Raw genomic sequence first — 19,029 nt, 5'->3', positions numbered from 1 at the left:
GGGGAAAAAAAGTTTCAGCCGGCACGACAATGCCTGTCTTTTCTTTCATGGGCAACACCGTGCCACGAACAGTTTTGGTGCCACTCGGAGCCCTCCCCCTGTCCCCTCCCTCTCCCTCTGCAGGCTCGCTCCGGCAGGCGGAGGCACAGTTAAATTCCAGCACCTTCTCCACATACCCCCAAACTACTACGCGCTATTACTACGGCTGCCCTCCCTCTCGCCGTGCCTCCTCTGCTTCCCCAGCCTCCCCGGGGGAGCCCGGCAGCGCCCCCCCCAGGACGACGGCCGGGAGAGGGATAACGGGTGCCTAACTCCTCCAGGGCTCGGGGCTCTCTGCGTCCTGCGCAGTTTCTCTGCTCCAGGCACGAGCACGGCCCGAGAGCCGGCGCCTTGCAGACACACACGGATCCACGCATACAGTAGAGCTGTCTCGATCCACATTCTTGCACACCGCCCCCTCCTTCCCCCGAGCTCCCGGAGTCGCTGAGCGGGGCGAGTGACAGGCGCGTCCCGCCAACCCGCGCCCGGGCGGGCAGGGAGGAGCGGCGCGCGGGGCCAACTGCGGCGCGTCTTCCGGCGCCCGTGGAGGCGGCGAGGGTGGGACGCGGGGCGGAGCCCGAGTTTAGGAAGAGGAGGGGATGGCTGTCATCAATGAAGTCATATTCATAATCTAGTCCTCTCTCCCTCTGTTTCTGTACTCTGGGTGACTCAGAGAGGGAAGAGATTCAGCCAGCACACTCCTCGCGAGCAAGGTAAATATAACTTACAACTCCTTTCTCCTCTTTCCCCTCCCTCCGGCCTCCCGGCTGCAGCCGCCGCACAAACCCCTCCGGCACGGAGCCGCCTTCGCCGGGGATTATTCATTATTATCCTAATTATTATTTATTGTGCATGCACGGAGACCCAAAACAAACAGGCGGGCCAACCGCCACAACAACAACAAAAAAGCCCGCCTCCTCCCCGCGGGCCTCAGGTGGAATGCTCTAACGACAGCTCCCGGGCGGCCGTGGAAGAAACGGGAAAGTTTCAACCGAACCTTGCTGTTCTAATAATAACAGTAATAATTACTACTTTGGGGAGGCGAGGGGCGGGGGGAATCCCAACAAACCACAGCCTTGACCCTAGGTAGGCAGTCAGCGATGCGCTGCCAACTCAAGGTTGCAACACACACACACACTCGGCAAGGTTGCAATCCCCCCATCCCCTTAAAGCTGGGGGAGGGGGGCGGTGGAGGGGGGGAAGGCGACAGTTCACCCCGAGCAGTCTTCCCCGGAAGAGTTGGAAGGGGAGCGGGAGAGGAGGGCGAGGAGCCCGGGCTGGCGGCCGGGCGCCAACGAACGCGGCTGCCACCCGCTTCCCGGGGACTTGTTTAAAGGGCTCCGGTTGCCGAGACGCGAGCGGATCGCGGCGGGAGAAGCCGGAGCTGGCGCGCCGTAGAGGCGGCAGCCACCGCCGCGGGGCCGGTGCGTGCCGGATCGGAGGTGTCACCTCCACTTTGCGCGTTCCCTCGGGCGGGGATGAGGACGCTGACCGGTAGGCAGGCCTTTAGGCAAAGGGGTTACCGGGGCGCTGCGCCCGGGGCTCTGCGGACGTCCCTGCCTCTGGTACCTGGCGGCCGCGCGGGCTCGGGTGTTGAAGTTCGGGGTGTCCGGCCCGGGCCGCACTGCCGGGAGGGAGGGAGGAGGCCCCAAAGAAGGCGGTCGGAGGTGCCCGCCGGGCTCAGTTACCCTGCCCTCCCCCCCCCCCGGGGGTTGTTTTCTTTTGCTTGGCGTCTTCCCCCAGCCTGAGCCGCGGGAACCTCGGGCGTGGGTCGCCCGCGATCGTCCGGGTGCTAGGGGCTCGTTGGGGCCCGGGAGAGCCATCGTGGCTGCGGGCCGGGAGGCCATGATCCGGATAATCCTCTCTGCCTGACTGTCACAAACAGGACCCGCGCGCACCAGGGCAGCAGTGGTGGCGTTCGCCGGAGAAGGGGAAGGGCTGCTGGGGGGGTGGGGGGGCGGGCGGGAGCGGGCGGGGGAAGGAGGGAGGGGGTGGCCAGGGCGGGAGGCGGGGAGACCGGGTGGGAGCCTCCTCCCAACGATGACACGCACCCCTTCCTTCTCGCTCCCTGCTTTCGAGTTTGCTTTATTCCCATCCCAACCTGATTTACCCCTTCCTCTGCTCTCCCCCTCCATCCGGCCGTCTTCCCTCCTCCCGTTTGCGTTGCAAAACAGGGCCATGCCATCTGCAAAGGTGTCGCGATGCACTTCCCCAAATAACCGGTCCGGCGTGCCAGTCCCTAGGCGCCCTCCGGCTGCGGGCGCACACCGAGCCCGGTCCTCCGGGTGCCCCGCACCAGGCCTCGCAGCCTGGGCGCAGTTGCACCGCGCGGGGCGAGGCGCAGCAGTGCGGGCTCCAGGGGACACCCGTGCCCTAGTCCCGGCACTCGGCCGGTTTCCGGTACACGCGGGGAAATCGCCTCCTGCCAGTGTCTTCGCGCTCGCCCCTGCCTCCGCCGCCTGGATTGCATTATTATTATCCGGGTTGCAGCTTGCGGCGGATCCTGGTGAGCGCGGGGCAGGCCGGACTGCTGGGGGGTGGGGGGTGGGGGTGGAGGGAAGTTGGACGTGGATCAGGCAGGGAAAAAAAAAAAAAAAAGGTTGGGGGGGGGGGGAGGGGGGGGGGGGGGGGGGGGGGGGCGGCGAGCTCCCGCGGCTCGCGTCTCCGCGCCTCGGGGCCGGCGCGAGTGTGTCTGCGCGTGAGTGTGAGTGTGTGTTGTGCGCGCCGGGGCCAGCGCGACGCGAGCAGAGGCGCCGGCAGCCGCCGGGAGCCCGGGGAGGACCAGGCGAGGTTTGGTGGCGGGGGCTGGTGGGGGTGGCGTGTGCGTGTGGCTGTGAGTGTGAGTGTGAGTGTGCGCGCGCGAGCGGCGGAGAATCAGGAAGTCACAGCAGCGAAGCGCACACAGACATGTTTGATCGCCGTGACATGACGCGCGCGAGGGAGGAAGCGGCGGCGGCGGCGGGGGCCGGGCCGCGGGCTCGGGCGCGGGCCTAGGGCTCGGGTGGGGAGAGCCGCTCCGGCAGCCGGCCGCGCCGCCGCCACAGGCTCGGCGAGCCCCGCGCCTCTTTTTGTTCCGCGTCCCCCAGGTAAGGAGCCTGCGCCGGCGCCGCCCGCTGAGTGCGGAGCTTTCCGGCTCTCTCCCTGCCGGCCCCCGCCGGTCTCCCGGCTCGCCTTTCCTGCAAAGTCAGGCAGGCGGGGGAAGCGGGCTCCTCGCCCTCCGATCGATCGCGTGGAAAACTTTCCAGCGGGAAGCACCGCGAGGGGGAAGGAGAAGGCCTTGCTGGTTGCTGTCGCTTGTCAGTTCTTTCTCCTCCGGGTCCGGAGCGTGGAGTCGCTGCGCCCTGGGGCTGTTGCACATTCAAAACTTCGGGCCTAAACGTGCCTCCAACTCTCGCAGGATTTACTCCAGCGATAAAATAAATATTCCAAGTCGTCCATTTGGTCTTGCCAGGCATTAGGATTTTTTAAGAGAAGGAGACGGGCTTGGGGAGTCGAGGAAAGTCGGGGGGGGGGGGGTTGTGCAGAATCCATTCCTTCTCTAATGTCTGCGCCGGGTGTTATGTAATTTTAGTAGCACATGGGTGCAAAGCCCACACTGGGCTTCTCCCCTCCTTTGTTTATATAACTTTTGGGAGAGTTTTGCAAGGTTTCGCCTTTTATCCTTCCTCCCCAATCTGATGGACGTTGGTGCTTTTGAAACAACAAAGCGACCGGGGTTAATATTTTATGGAGAGGTGTCATCATTGTCTCCTGGTCATTAGATAGACCGTATTCCTAAATACGTGTAATGTTAGAGCCTAAGGGAGGCATTAAGGATACACGTTTGTCTCCTGTATGGAGTGGTTATTTTTAACGTCTGTGCGTCATGAATAGCAGAGTTAAATTTTAAACTCCCATTTCAAAGGACTTTTTTATTTACACCTGGTTGTGCCATGCTCCTAGGAGCAGAATGCTTGTATGAACAGAAAGATTGTTGCTGGCGTATGGAGTGGCAGAGAATTTCTGTCTAACCATCTAAGATTCAGAAGGCCCTGAGAGCTGGACTAAAATAAAAGCCATACCCAATATTATGTGTGTGTATAGACACTTAGATGTGCACATTCAAATATTTCGGTAATATTTTCCATCGGTTACTTGGGGGGCCACTGCCCCAGGCTTGTTTGCCAACACTAGACTTGGTAGGCATCCAGCCGACTTTGAGCACACTGGTTAAGTGCTAAGAGGTGTGGCAGGTTTGAATCCAAGTTGGTGCATTGTTATGCAAATCCAGACACATTTTCTCTGTTAAGGATCTAATTGCGCTTTTATTCTCCTGGACTTTTTTTTTTTTTTTTTAAAGCTCCTTGACAACTCAAATGTTTGCCACTGGGAAGAAGGGATCTGGAGATACCTGTTAGGTACCCAAGATATTTATTCCAGTGGACTAAGGAAAAAATCCAAGCCTGGAGACCGGGGTCCATTTACCTGATTGGAGGCATTAAGCAGAGGTGCCTTGTGGGTAAAGAACGCTGTGAAAATAAATTAGGAGTTTGGGGTATCAGAATCCTTGAAGAATGGTCAGAGGTGCGGGAGTGTCCCCTTCAATGCAGCCTTTCTCTTCTGAGTGACAGCAGTGACATCCCAGCTCCAGGACTAGCTGCACTGTGGCGTCTTAAGAAAAAATTCACCGCAAGAGTCTGTTCAAAGCAGCTTTAGATCTTTTCTTTTGTTCGGTTTTAAAGTGTTTTTTGAGCATTTCTCGTCAAGTTTTCTTGAAAGGTGCTTTGACCAACACCTGAGGCTTGGAATTGACCAAAAAAAAGGAAAGAAAAAGTGCCCCTGCTTGTATTTTATCGCTAATGCTTGAATTCTGTTTAAGATATTTCTGACAGTATAACTGGAAAGTAACACTTTGGCAAATAATTATTCAAAACTTTCTGTCTTTGATAAAGATAAGACATTTACAGGCCAGTGTAAAAGCGTATTCCATTCTCTCTAGGAGACCATTGTGACGCCCCTTATATTACTGTAATATTTTGACATTTCATTTTAAAAAGGCTTATTATGTATTAGAGCAAGATCAGAAAAGAGAAAACTTTCATAAGCTATAAAAGTGGTGGTGTCCTCCAGTGTTTTGGTGGCTTTTTCCTTTTTTTTTTTTTTCTCCTTTAGAAGTCTTCCTTTGTAAACAAGGCCTTTGTCAAACTCCCCTAGGTCAGCAGCTTTTTGATAGTCCAGAGAAATAATAAATCACGATTTGTGACATCTTGACATGCTGCCATGAGAACAACTGAATTATCACAACTATAATCCTGGGTAGTGTGTGTCACTGCTGGCCTATTGAGGGAGTGTTGATAGGACCTGGTTTCAACCAGCACAAGTTTTGATTCCCACTGTGTTGTGATCAAGATGATTTTAAGGGGAGCCACGGACAATTTGTTGCTTAACATGAGTGGACTTGGAGAACTCCCTATAAGTGGATCACTTGTCTCTTCTGCAGTATTTCTGGGGAACAGATGAGAAAATCTCCCTAATGGGAAAGCCCATATATGGGAGCTACTTGGGATTTTTCTCTTGTCACTTTTTTTATGTGAAAGAATGATCTTCTGAATCACTCCCTGTCCTTAAATGTGTTCTGTAGATTGTTTTAGACCAACAGAGGATGCTGACTTTTCTGTCATCTTGGTAAGAGTTTGCATTATGGGACTTTAATCTCTAGCCATTTGAAAAAAGTCTTGGGTCATTCCCTAAGTAGTTGGTAGCAGAAGATCCGGATGGTGGTGAAAGTTATTTGGTAGAGTATTTAGGAAGGCCTGAGATGTTTATTTTTTCTACATAGGAAGTCATGACTTCATATTTACCAGGGAATACAGAAGTTTAAAACTTAGTTCTGCCACAACCGTTATGAAAGACAGCATATTTATTTTGAGGTTATTTATGAGCAAGTTAAATGGAATCTTGCAACGTGGGTTTGGAAAACTTTACGACCTCATTACTGCTTATTATGATATTTTTTCTCATGTTAATATAGCACTTTTCCTTGAAAGTATTCAGGATACATTAGAGACTTTAAGTAATACAGGTTTTAAAGATACAAAGATGCTTGAATAATTATACCTTAGCAAAACATATAATAGAGCTGATGAAATTCAGGAGCCACCTAGCTGGGTCTTTAGGATGTTGGATAGAAGCATCATTTAATTTTAATTACGAGTGAATAACTCATTAATTCACTCATTTGGAATGATGGTTTAGATACGGAATACAGGATTTTGACTGAAATATTGACATAAGTGGTGCCCTTCTGGACGTCTGGATTTATAACACATTATTATGTAATTGAAGCTGTGAATTGTGATGGTTTTTTCGTTATGTAAGACTTCCAGGACATTCATACAGTTATAATCCAGCTATATGCCTGTATCATGTAAAACCTTTAAAAATCGCAATATTCTATTGTATTTTCAGGCACGTAAGCATCAGTTTAGGCATCGGTCTTACACCAAGATGTTATCTACAGCTATGCAAGCACTAATGCTTCAGAAACTTTTTAGAAACTGATCTAATCTAAATATGGGCTGACCCTTTTGTGAATTGTAGAGTGGAACCTCTAGGAGTTGAAATAAGTTTGAAGTTTAAAAACCATTAAATATAATTATAACTCCCCCTTCCTCCCTTTTTTAAAGAACTGAATTCACAATTTGGAAATTTACATACTTAAAAATAGAAAACACATATCTGACCAAAAAAGATCAGGATATATTGTTTTGTAGGTTCACAGTAGTCCAAGGGAAATTCTCTATCAGTTTGTGTTTGTTTTTCTTATTTAGGATGATTACGTATTTCTTCACCTACTTGATGTTGTATATTTCAGTTGTTACCATCCCACTGAAAGATGGGTCACTGAACTTGGAAATTGAATGTCCAGGAGGAAAGCCCTCTCCCCTCTTCCCCCAGTGCTTTTGAAGCGGGCATGTGTTTACCTTTGTAGGGTCTACACTGCCTCTGTACGTTGCCGCCGTTCTCTGTATTCATACATGTGCTAAAATGCAATTAAGCAAAGCCCGTAACTCTTTAAAAAACAATCTACAATTGAGAATTTGTGTTTTAAAGAATATACCTGAGCAAATGGCAAACTGCACAGGCCTCGTGGTGGAGGGAGTGGTCAGGGTGAGCTGTCATGGGTCCGTGGGGTAGCCTTGCGGCCAGAGGAGGGCAGGGGTGGAGGAGGTGGGGTGCTGATCATCAGAAGAAAATCCAGAGATCACGGGGACTGGTCTGAAGAGTCCATGAGAAGACTCAGGGAAGGGGTTCTAGTTGCGAATTTGCGGAAGACAACGCTGGACATGGTAGAAAGACTTGATGTCCAGGCTAACGCATGAATATTTTATCCAGTGCATATTGGAGGCTTGTCTCAGAAGTTTTGAATGAGGGAATTCATGAGCAAAAATAGTTGAGATTAATCTGTGGATTCGAGTCCAGGGTGGGTATTGAAGCCATGGAAAGGATCCTCCAGGTAATGTACATTTTTACACCATAGCTCACAAGGTGTCTTCAGATGTGATATTTTACTTGATTCATATCAGGATTGTAGCTGTAGCCAGTGAGGATTTTGTCTAGTTTGTAGATGAAGAACTTGAAACTTGAAGAGCTCAAATGAACTATGGTGGTGATTTTTTTAAAGGGCATGTTAGCATGTAAATGGCCATTATCTATTTAATTGCAGCGAACTTGAAGGGTTCCTGCTTGAAATTCTGTGGCTACTCTGAAACCCCGGGCAAGTGGGGCATATCAAAACCCATCCGTCATATACCTGGGGTTCATTCAGCAAAGAAGGGTCGAGATTTACTGCAAAGTCGTAGCGTGCCATCTCAGCCAGAGGAGTTTTTAAAATGTGTATTTCAGACTCATATGTTTAATGTGTAAATACAATTATCTTATCAGACGGAGAAGGAAGTGGCTATCATCGGTTCTTATCAGCATCCCAAATGAGGTTGCCTTGTAAAGGGGCCTAACAGAACCTAGGAAGGAGGGTTGTATGTGTAAATGGACACAAGATAGTACACGTCAGGGGGGCGTGCCCTGAAACTAGCTTTTGTTGGTTTGATTGGCATAGTTTGGTTTTGGCCAATTGCCTCGCAGTTTAGGTTCAACTAAATGTTGGAAGTGATAGTGATCCGTGATAACCTTGATAAGTACCGATGGACGTGAGTCCTGCTTTAGAAGGATGCTCTGCCCTAGTGTCTTTTTGTTGAGGGACTTCTGGTACTTCGGGTTTTCTCGTAGGCACCGTCCTCCAAAGACGTTTTCCTTGGTGGAAACGTTGGCTGTCCTCGTAAGGGAGGTCCTGGGATTGTATCACGGGGTAGGTTCTTAAAAGAAGGCAACCCACTGTCTCTGCAGGGTGATGATGTTAAGTGCCAGGTCCCTGAGTATCCCCTGGGGATGGCGGGGGCAGGAATTAGCTGCTGCGATGTTTGTGTTCTCTTTTGTCCCATGCAGAGCTGCCCCCGAGCCTTGGTCTGACTCTGGGCAAGGACAGTCCCAGGGCAGGTTATTTAAAGGGAGGGCAGCAGCTAACAACGTAATGTTTCCTTGACCGTGTGGCGGAAACGTCCACAGAAGCCAGACAAACAGAGCACCATTTTTGAATCCAGCCCCTTTTTAAAACCTACTTGACTTTGAATGGGAAACTGACAGGAAGCACTAGGAGGAAAATGTTTTCCAGGCTTTTCTAGAGTTTCAGGTCCGGTGACGTGTCACGTTGAACTTTTAAGCCCGGCGTGGTTTTTCCCCGTGGCACAAATCATGGTGCGCCCTGTTTAAAGTTGCACGTCCCAGACCGAGAAGTGGGAGGGCTTTTGGTAATGTTTCACCGTCTATCCAGGCAACCTTGGCCTCTGAAAAAGAAACTTCTGGTAGATTTATTTCCTTTATCTTCACTGCTATTCGTGCCCACGCCCCACTCCCCCATTAAGAATAGCAGTGCTTCTGTTCCCGTTGGAGAGATGTTGCTACTTCTTGTAGGGGAATTATCAATTCCTTTATACAGACAGCTACACAGAAAGCGAGAAGCCCTTCAGGTCAGGAGATGTTCTGAATCAGCAAACAGACATAAAAAGAACCCTTATCTTAACTATCTCCTGAGCCTTGCAGTTCTCCCGCACCAGCCAGAAAACTTTAAAAAGACAGAGCTGTTCCCGGGGATGCGCGAGGGGCCTAATGTTTATTTCTAATGTTCCACCTTTGGCCCGTACCCCAGTCTTTCTGCAAGTCCAGCAGTGATAAAGATGTGCGGAAAAGCCAGGATTTGCCCACGCTTCCTCGCCACGTTTGGTGAAGAGTTATTGAAGAGCTGCTGTCTGGTCGGGGTGGTCGTGTTTCCCCCAAAACCCTTTCTGGGACTAGAAAACAAAAGTGTCTGGGAGACATGCATCTATTTATTTGTTTGTTTGGTCGGTTGGTATTATTTATGTTTTTTTCTTGGAGGCCTAGCTGAAAGGCCTCCTTCTCCAGGAAGCCTCCCCGCATTCCCTCTTCCTTCTTCCACCCTGCAGGCTGTAAGCACTCTCCCCTGTCCGCCCTTAGCTGTAGCCCTTCTTGTCTTGCAGGACCTTCCATTTGTTCTCCCCGCCCCTACTGCTATTTATGGAAAAGTCCCATTTCCCTATCAGACTTGCAGAGCCTTGGGGTACGCCCTCGGGGCCTTTCTGTGCATCCTACCTGCCCTGTGCCCAATCCCTTGTGGAGATTCAGGACAGCTGGGAACAGATAAGTAAAACGGGCCCTCTGGATGTTTGATTAGACTTCACAGATCTTCATCCATGATGTCGTGTCCACCTCCTACTCTCTCCGGAGCTTCTTTTCACTTCTCTGTCCCTTCATAGGTTGATCTAGCACCACAGCCAAAGCCTAAGCCTGGCAGAATCTCCCTCCCGTTGTTTCCATCTCGGCCTCTAGGCCCTTCTCTCTCCGTTCCTGGTTCCTGCGCATGGTGGGTCTCCAGCCGGAGTGAAAGCCCTCCTGCCTGGTGGCCGGCCTTGTCCTCTGGGTGCAGTGGCTCAGCCCTGGGCTGGGTCAAGAGATGCAAAGTTCCGCTGACAGACTTGACTTCGGGCCAGCTGTGTGGTCCCTTCCTTCCTGCCCTCACCTTTTACATGGGCATGGGCCCACATGGGACCAAATGTGTCCTCAACTCAGGTTGCTCCAGTGACTGTGAAGCACACGTGGGTGTGTTTAAATATCCCCGCAAGGCGGGGGTCAGTGGTGTTCCAGCCGATCGCAGTAGGACAGGAAAAGGTGTATGTTTGGTCACAGCTGTCGTGGTTAGACTGGCGACCCTTCCAATTCCAGGAAGTTGAACTCATTTAATATGCTGATGGGTGTGCTGGGGCTTGTTGAGCCAAGGGGAGAAGGAAGGAGGAAGGCATCTGGGGTGGTTGCAGCTGTGGGAAGCTCCGACAACTTTTATTTTTAAAAACACAACATTCCCCAGTTGTAAAGGCAGGGTTAGGACGCAGAAAAAGACAGGGTGTACTGCTGAAAATGCCTTGGCCAAGAACACAGCGGCCAGCCCTCAGGGAGTGCATTACGGGAGGACGGGGACTCGCAGTGCCGTGCATGGGGGGGGGGGGGTTGCGGTGCTTTACGCCCCTGTCCCCCCCACACACACACACGTTTCCTTCATTCTCTCAGCCACATACCTGTTGAACAGGCCGTGCTCATCTGTGACAATGTATAACCCTCCCCACCCTACCTCCCAACACAAAAGAAATGCAGATTTTGAGTGTTACCTTGTGCGGAGACCTACTGCGCCTACCCTGCCCTGGTGATCTGAGCCGTCCCCTCCCGGGTCCCCACTGTGCCCACCCCCATCACTGCCTGTCTGCATCCTGTCATCAGTGCTTTGAAGGAGGAAGAAAAGGGTTGATTCCTAGGACACCCGGTGTGGTTGGTGAAGGAGAAGCTGAGTTGGCCAACCCTGGACTTTAAACCTTAACCACGCTAACTTAGTAATGCCCCGCGCCTCGGCTTGAGAGCTGAGCCGCTCTGTAATTTACATCGGCCGAGTTGCTTTACGCAGTGAGGCAGGCTGGTTATGTCCTCGAGCTGTGCGATGAAGCTGCCAGCAGAAATGCAGAGGGAGGGCAGAGGCCAGGGCGGTGACCTCCTCTTTGAGAGTCACTCCTCTTCAGTCTTCCTGGGTGCTGGTGGCGAGGCGTGAATCCCGGGACAGCCCAGATTCCGCCCCACCCCGAACCCCACTGCGCGCAGCATTGGAGCAAGTCCTCGAGATGCTTTGCGTCCCGGGTGCACAGGTGGGGGAAGCCTTGAGATACTCTCTCCTCAAGCCCAGAAGAACCAAAAAGGCTCTACAGAGGAAAAGCACTCTGCCCCGGGCCCGGGACAAGAAGACCAGACGGAACCCAAGTCTCTGGACACCCGGTCAGACCAGCCGGAGTATCCCATGCCCGAGTTGGATGATCCTCCAGATTCCTGCCCTTCGTTAGCTGGGCTCAGGGCTCCTCCTCTGTTACACTTGGCGGTTTCTCTGAGCTACTTTCTTTTGTTCGTCGGTGCTGCTTCATGGACGCACGCCTTAGGCCCATGCATCGGACGCTTCTCTTCTTACTCAGGAGTGTCCTCCACAGCACGTCCCTGTGTTCACGTTCCCCTGAAGTAGCCAGTACTTTTCCATTCCCCCCTCTCGTCGGTTTTCCCCTTTAAGAAGCTTTTTAGGAGTTGCCTTTAACCAAAAATGAGGAGCATTTTTATGGGACGGCATACAAGTAATCACAGCATTCTGCCAGATTCCCCCATGAAAATGATCCCATAGGCACGAGGGAGGATTATGGGATAACATATGTTAAAATAGAAAATGTGGCAAGTGGGGACTGCCAGGCTGAGTGTTTGTATCTTCATTGTTCAGACTGGTGATAGGTTACCGGAAGAGCTATTGAAGCCCATTTCAAGGTAAACCATAACAGGAAGTAAGCAATTTCCTTTTATTCACTAAAAAATAAAGGGGTGTATTAGTTTGCTGATATACATGAAAGAACATTATAACTTGTAGTACCCCTGAATTGACGTCAGCTTCCTAAATTTAAGACGCTGACTGAACGAGCCTGTATGTGAGGGGGTGGCATGCCAAAAAAATTTTTTTAAAAGTTTAAAAAAGGTAAAAAAAAAAAAAAAGTCACTTCTGCCTGCTTTGTTAATCACAAAGAATAAATAATAACATTTGGCTCTCTAGTGAATTCAAGGCTATAATTCACCCTTGAAGCTTCCCTGTTGTTTTAGAAACCACTTCAGCTGGGTTCTCTGAGTCCTATCTTGTATCAGCAAAACACTGTGTTATAATCGCTCCAACGTAGCCTTTCATTGCTTCCCGTTTTAGCCCGAATTCATTTACCAGAATGGCCTAAATTCTTGCCCACCCTTCTTAGATTTCTTTATGTGAACATAGCTCAGGCACGAATTACTCTCTAATTTTTTATTTATAAAATAACGATGCTATTAATAGTTTGCCCTTGGAATTCGTGGGCAGTTCATTCAGATCTTTTTTTTGAGCCCTTACTCCACGCGGGCTGGAGGTGCCGAGGACACAGAGGAGTGAAGAAGAGCAAGACCCCTGCCCTCAAGGCCCTCACCTTCTAGAGACTCAGCAAGAGGGGAGAGCAGGTGGCTAAGAATGGAACTAATGTGGGTTTTTTGTGTTTCCGCTGTAACCTCATCTCCCTGTGGAAAGACCCTGGCTGTGAGTGGCTGGGTTAGACCCCTGTGGTTAAGTCCCAGCCCTGTCACTAAATAGTGGGTAAGCAAATCACTGAGGGGGTCTCATTCTGTGTTTTGTGAGGTTGACAGAAAAGTTTTTGTGTGTACGGGTGTGTGTGGCCCCAGATAACATAAGGTCTGGTGTCACACTTAACTCTCACTAGTGCTATTCAGCTATCATTGATGGGAGTCTGGGAAACGGCTTATTTGCTCGTTTTGGCTCATGTCCAAGATGCAAGCATACCCCCACCATGAGGCGGTTCCCCAGGGGAGGGGATGCCAAGAAGTCTTGGAGTGTGGGTGATGGAATACAGCTTTCCCGAAATCGGAGAACTGGGATTTTCTCACCTTGTCCATGCTGGGCCCACTCCGGTAGTCAACGGCTGACTTCTCTTGGGGATCCTGGACCACAGAGAAGCCTTGGATGAATCCTGGCCTCAGCTCTCCAAGTGGTCTTCAGTTCATGAGCCGGCAGGAGGACCACACTTGAAACCGTTTCTTCTGGGGCGCCTGGGTGGCTCAGTCGGTGAAGCGTCTGCCTTCGGCTCAGGTCCATGATCCCAGGGTCCTGGCATCATCATCGAGCCCCCTGTTGGTATCCCTGCTCAGCAGGGAGCCTGCTTCTCCCTCTCCCTCTGCTGCTCCCCCTGCTTGTGCTCACTCGCTCTCTCTCTCTCTCTCAAATAAATAAATAAAATCTTGAAAAAAATAAATAAATAAACCATTTCTTCTGATCACTTGCGGCACAGCGGAGATGGTGGAGAACACAATGCTGCATGGGCGGGGGGGTGGGGGGGCGCGGAAGGTGCTGCTTGCTGCGTGGGGCCCGGAGCTGATACACTTACCAACACTGCATTTCAGTCTCAGCCAGTGGTTGTTCTGTGTGGCTCTTTGGACCCCTGTTTGTTTGAGTCCCACGTCCCACAGCCTCTGCTTTTCCCACGATGGGTAATTCTCTTTCCTTCTCAGTTTCTGAAATTGTACTTCTTTCCCCCTTTTAACTGTCTAGAATTTTCTGTGAAGTTTCCGACGCTCATTTACTTAGGAAAATGTGTCTTGGTTGGATACTTTTTCAGGGGTTTTATGTTTTAATGGCTTTGGGGGGTTAATGACTTGTAAGGTGCCCAAGCCAGTAAGTAATGGAGAGCATCTGTTGACTTCAGTAATAAATTTCAAACTTGTTTAGAATTCTGCTTATGCATTAAATTTGAGTTTCTCCAGTGGGTCTTTTTTTGTATCTTGGATGATTTATATCTTTCTGGGGAATCATTTAGAGTGTTTTTTTTTCTTTTAAACAAGTGGTCTTCATAAAGACTAGGGCAGATGGATATATATCACACTCCCTCAAACATCTGGACGAGACAGGGCAGTTCTGTTTGATGTTTGTTACAGAAATGGCACCATGAAAGACTAACAACTGTTTCATTCTGATCTTAACATCATGTTTAAGACATTCCTTTCTCTTTTCTTCCTTCCAACTCAGTATCCCTCTACTGACTGGCAGAGACAGGAGAGGTAGATGTCCACGCCCACAGACCCTGGCGCGATGCCCCACCCAGGGCCTTCGCCGGGGCCCGGACCCTCGCCCGGACCCATTCTTGGACCTAGTCCAGGACCCGGGCCATCCCCGGGTTCTGTGCACAGTATGATGGGGCCGAGCCCTGGACCTCCCAGTGTCTCACACCCTATGCCGACAATGGGGTCTGCCGACTTCCCGCAGGAAGGCATACACCAAATGCATAAGGTAAGAGTTTATTTTCTTGTTCACTCTCGTCTTCTGAGTCATGGATGGCTAAAATCCCTGATAATCCCCTCCCCCTCTTTTTTCCCCCCTACTCTTGTTAATAAGAGAATCAAGCGAGGTCTTTGTCTTATCTTGTATATTATTAAAAACATACGTTCTGAGGCTCTGTTATTGTTACAGATGTTGTACAGGAAGATCAGATCTTGGCTTTTTGAACAATACTAGATAGGATTTGCAGTTCTGACAATTAGATGCTGTGATTTGTGGGTTGTGGGTTGTGGGCTGTGGGCCTGGTGAGTAAGTGTATTCACGCATAAGTCTTGATTTTTTTCCAACTGTATATGTAAAATAACATATCATCCACGAATGGATGTATTGAAATTTATTCTTTCCTAAGAGTATTGATATTTATTTAAAAAAATAGATCCCACAGAGTGGAAAGAAAACGAGTCATTTTCTAAGGCATTTTTTTTGAAGGCTTTATCGAAATGAAATAGTTTCCGGGGACTCCCTAAAATGTACTTTGCTATCCCCTCTGTCAAGTGGCTTTTTTCTGATTTTGGAAGAGGGCTGGGATTTTGCAGAGCGCAGGTCTATTTGTCTGTTTTTGGACTGAGGTTATAATAATCTTCTATTTATGAGGCTTGGATCGTTGCTGTAGGAATGATCCTATCAGTACAACTTGGCATTAGGCCTTTCACAGGAGATGCGAAGAAGAAAGAATTGCCTCTTGAGAAAGCCGGCCAGGTCCTGTGACAGTTTGCTTTAAAAGGGAATAAGTAGCCAGTGAAACTCAGTGAGCCACACCACACATGACCCGAGGGTCGTACCTGATAAGACAAGTAGAGGTTTTCTATCGCTTTCGGACGATGTCACAGGTGGACGGGGTGGTGGGGCTGCCTCTTGGTATTAAGTAGGTAAACCATGGAAGATCCTGGTTTAAAACAGAAAGATTATATCAAAAAAGAGCAAGTCTTTCCTCTAATCCTATAGGACTGTAGGTCAATTTTAAGGTAGGGCATTGGAGCCCAGAGGGTTTTTCTTTAATTTTCTTTCCTTTCCTTTCTTTCTTTTTTTTTTTTTTTTTTTTTACAAATTTTGTTATTTGATGATTTTCAAATCAGGAAAGTAATATATACTTATTTTGAAAAGTAAAACTGTACTGAGATAAAGAAACAGTTAATCCTGGCCTCACCCAAAGTAACAGCTTTGTGCTCGCTTTTTATACCTCATGTTTCTCCCTGTTCAGTGAAAAGTCCTGTGTAAGCCCAAGTAGGCGTATCATACAGGTCTGATTTTTTTGTTTTGTTTTCCTTTTACCATAATACAGTCATGTCATCACTGTTAATTACTCTGAAACTTCCTCTTTTCCTTTAACAACATGTCCTGGATATCCCCCATCGTATCCCCATGTTCTCTCTCTGCTTTTGAGGTTTGTTTTTGTTTTTGTTTTTAAACACATTTTTAACTTGTCAGGTATCTAAAGAAATAAAGCTGCTTATTTTCTGTATCATATTCTTGAAGAGACATATTGAACATCTAGACATACTGAAGTCATTACATTGTCTTGTGTTCATATTAAATTAATTTGGGAGCTATTATAGGTCTGATCTGTCACTCGTCGGCCTCAGTCCAAGTGGGTTGAATAATTTCAGAACGATGTGAGGCTGTCTCACCTCCCAAATGAAAGATAAACTGTGAAGGAAAGATTTAGCTGACCTTTAGTATCATTTAGGCATTTGGAAGGTAAAAAGGTATGACTGAATGTTGGGTCATTGGTAGATTTTTGCACTGGGTTGTTTCTATGGGTGATTATCTCTTCTGATCCCTTCTGTTTTGTGACCTAGTGTCTTTGTCACATTTTCTCATACCCACGCCCCTTGATACTCTTTTTTTGTTTTGCTTTCTTTTGTTTTGCTGAGAGTTTGCATTTTTTGCCATCCTGCTTTTCCTTACTCCCAGCCCCTGCGTGGGGACGTGGTTAAGTGCCTGAGTTCACACCTGCTGACCAGATGCCCTCACTTTCTCAGAGTCCTTTTACAAGGCAGCTCTATTCCTTGTCTTTCTCCTCCTTCTCCCTCTGAGATTCAGCTCTTTGCTTTTCAGCATCACTGGAAATAAATAAACAAGTGGCCTAAATACATCTGCTTGTGTTGCTTTGATTTCCTCCCTATTATTACTATTTAACAGACTCAGAGACACTCTTTATATCAAATTCTTCCCATTTTTCTTCTGAACATCCTCTTTATGGCAAATTTTTCCTCTTTTCAAGTGCGTGCTTTTGACTCTGCAGAAATTAACTTTCCTTTCTGTAAAACTGCAAACACTCATACTTTCTTGCTTGAAGTCATTTGGTTTCTATAAACTCCTGGAACTATTTCTTTCAGGCGGTTCTGAAAATTGCTCTTACAGTTTGGGGAGGAATAGACTTTTCCTTTTTTTTTCAAACACATGCTCCGTTGCCCAATTCTGGATTGGATTAATGTCAACTCAATGGCTCTTTATCGTGTGCTTGCTAGGCATGAGGCCTCACGTCCTGGTTTGAGTCCCTGTGATCTTGACATTTTTTTTTTTTTTTTTCCAAACTCTGCCTTTAAAACATTTTCAAGTTGGGTTCTCTCTGTGGTTCGGATTCATCCGTCGTACCTTCCTTCTCTGGCAGTACTCTGCTCCACCCCGGCTCTTCCTCTTTTCCCGACTGCATGGAACTTTCTGGTTTCGACTTTGAAACTTTCCATATAGTTCTTTCCTCTCTGATGAAAAAAAATGACCAAAAAAAAAAAAAAAATACATCATCACAGACATTTCAAATAGGCTTCCTTCAGACTGTGGACTAACTTCAATCTACAACAGGTTTCAGGACTTACTTAAAAGGGTAGGGAAGAATGGCTTATATTTGTGAGCAGGACTTCATTTTTATTTGTAGGCCTTTGACATTACAAAAAAAAAAAATCCAACTTTTTAAAGCCTTAACTTTCGACTTATGGATAGTTTCGCTGACCCTGTTGGTGTAGTCTTATTTTTTTTGTCCCCACCTATAAAGTCTATGTAATATATGATAAAACAGGTAGTATAGGTATGAAAATATATGTCTGTCCTATGAGCAACAGATGATTATGCCACAGTTTTGAAGACTTTAAAAGTGAGGGATCTTAAAAGGTCCAGATGGAAATTTTGTACCTTCAAGAGGCATCTAACTGATGTCCTTTAAATGTTTCAGCCCATCGATGGTCTGCATGACAAGGGGATTGTGGAAGATATCCACTGTGGATCCATGAAGGGCTCCAGTATGCGGCCACCTCACCCAGGAATGGGTCCTCCCCAGAGTCCGATGGATCAACACAGCCAAGGTTTGTGTCTGCTGCACACCTGGTATTGTTCCATACCATAGTCTTTCATCTTTCTTACCGGTTACTTTACTTGTGACTTCCAAAGAACGTGTCTAAGGAAGGCTGAATCTGCAGGCTGCTTCTCCCCTTGCCCGTACCAATACGACTATGATTTTTGTATGGGCAGTTCTATTTCCAAGATACTAGTAAATTCTACTAGCCACCCTGTGTCCAAGCAATCCGCAAGGTGGCTTTGTGTACCCGATGCAGATTCTTTATTATGATCTTCGAAGGTAAATTAGGTCAGCCCCATTTTCTAGGTGGGGAAGCTAAAGCTCAGAGAATTTGCTGTGTTTTCCTAAGTGAACACATCCAGTAAGCGAAAGGGCCAGGAGGAGAATCCAGGTCTGTCTCCAAATGACAGCAGAGATGTGAAGGTAAGATGAGCCACCTGTGTCCCTTGACTTGCATGCTCATGCGTTGTAAGGTGGCTTTTTCTGGCCGTGGAATTACCTGTTATTGCTGGTGGGTGGCTGTATTTGTCTCCTAGAGCCGCTGTAACAAATTCCCACAAACCGGGGGGCATGAAACAACAGAAATTGATTCTCTCCCAGTTCTGGAGGCTGGAAGCCTGAAATCAAGGTATTAGCAGGCCATGCTCTCGCTGAAGGCTTTTGGGAAGAATCTTTTGTTTTGCCTCTTCCTAGCTTCTGGTGGTTGAGAGCAACCCTTGGGATTCCTTGGCTTGTAGATCTCTCATTCCAATCTGTTTTGGTCTCCGTATGACGTTTTCCTGAGTGTCTACGCCTGTGTCCAGATTTCCCTCTTCTCGTAAGGACATGAGTCATTGGTTTAGGGTCTCCCCTGATCCAGTATGGTCTCATCTTAACTTGATGACATCTGCAGAGATCCTGTATCCAAATCAGGTCACCTGCACGGGTACTAGGGGCTAGGGCTTTGGCATACATAATCTCTATAGAAGACATAATTCAACCCACAATAATGGCCAGTCAATGTACGGCATATTTCTCTTCCCTTTGGTGCCTTCCTCCCTCACTGTTGAAGGCGTAGTAAAGACACCTCAGAGTCTTTGAGGACATTGTAACCTGTTTTCAGAATCATTGTATGGTCATTTCAGCATGCAAGGGCATGCATTAATCTAGG

The 19,029-nt window shown here is 48.5% G+C and overlaps 1 protein-coding gene across 7 annotated transcripts in view; it reads left to right on the top strand.

Moving 5' to 3' along the window:
- Window positions 1–621: 621 nt before the first annotated feature.
- Window positions 622–19,029, top strand: part of SMARCA2 (SWI/SNF related, matrix associated, actin dependent regulator of chromatin, subfamily a, member 2) — a 178,148-nt gene continuing 159,740 nt past the window's right edge. For 2 of the 7 annotated variants that reach the window (XM_032427564.1, XM_032427558.1), the window contains exons 1-3: window positions 622–752; window positions 14,276–14,536; window positions 17,757–17,886. In XM_032427564.1, coding sequence (XP_032283455.1) covers window positions 14,312–14,536; window positions 17,757–17,886 — 355 coding nt within the window. In that variant the 5' untranslated portion in view covers window positions 622–752; window positions 14,276–14,311. The other 5 variants (XM_032427563.1, XM_032427562.1, XM_032427560.1 and 2 more) reach the window with 5 other exon arrangements.

Source organism: Phoca vitulina, unplaced genomic scaffold, assembly GCF_004348235.1.
Source record: "Phoca vitulina isolate PV1807 unplaced genomic scaffold, GSC_HSeal_1.0 scaffold37, whole genome shotgun sequence".
Classification (NCBI taxonomy): domain Eukaryota; kingdom Metazoa; phylum Chordata; class Mammalia; order Carnivora; family Phocidae; genus Phoca; species Phoca vitulina.
Note: the sequence above shows the minus strand (reverse complement) of the source record. Positions and strands in the feature narration are given on the sequence as shown.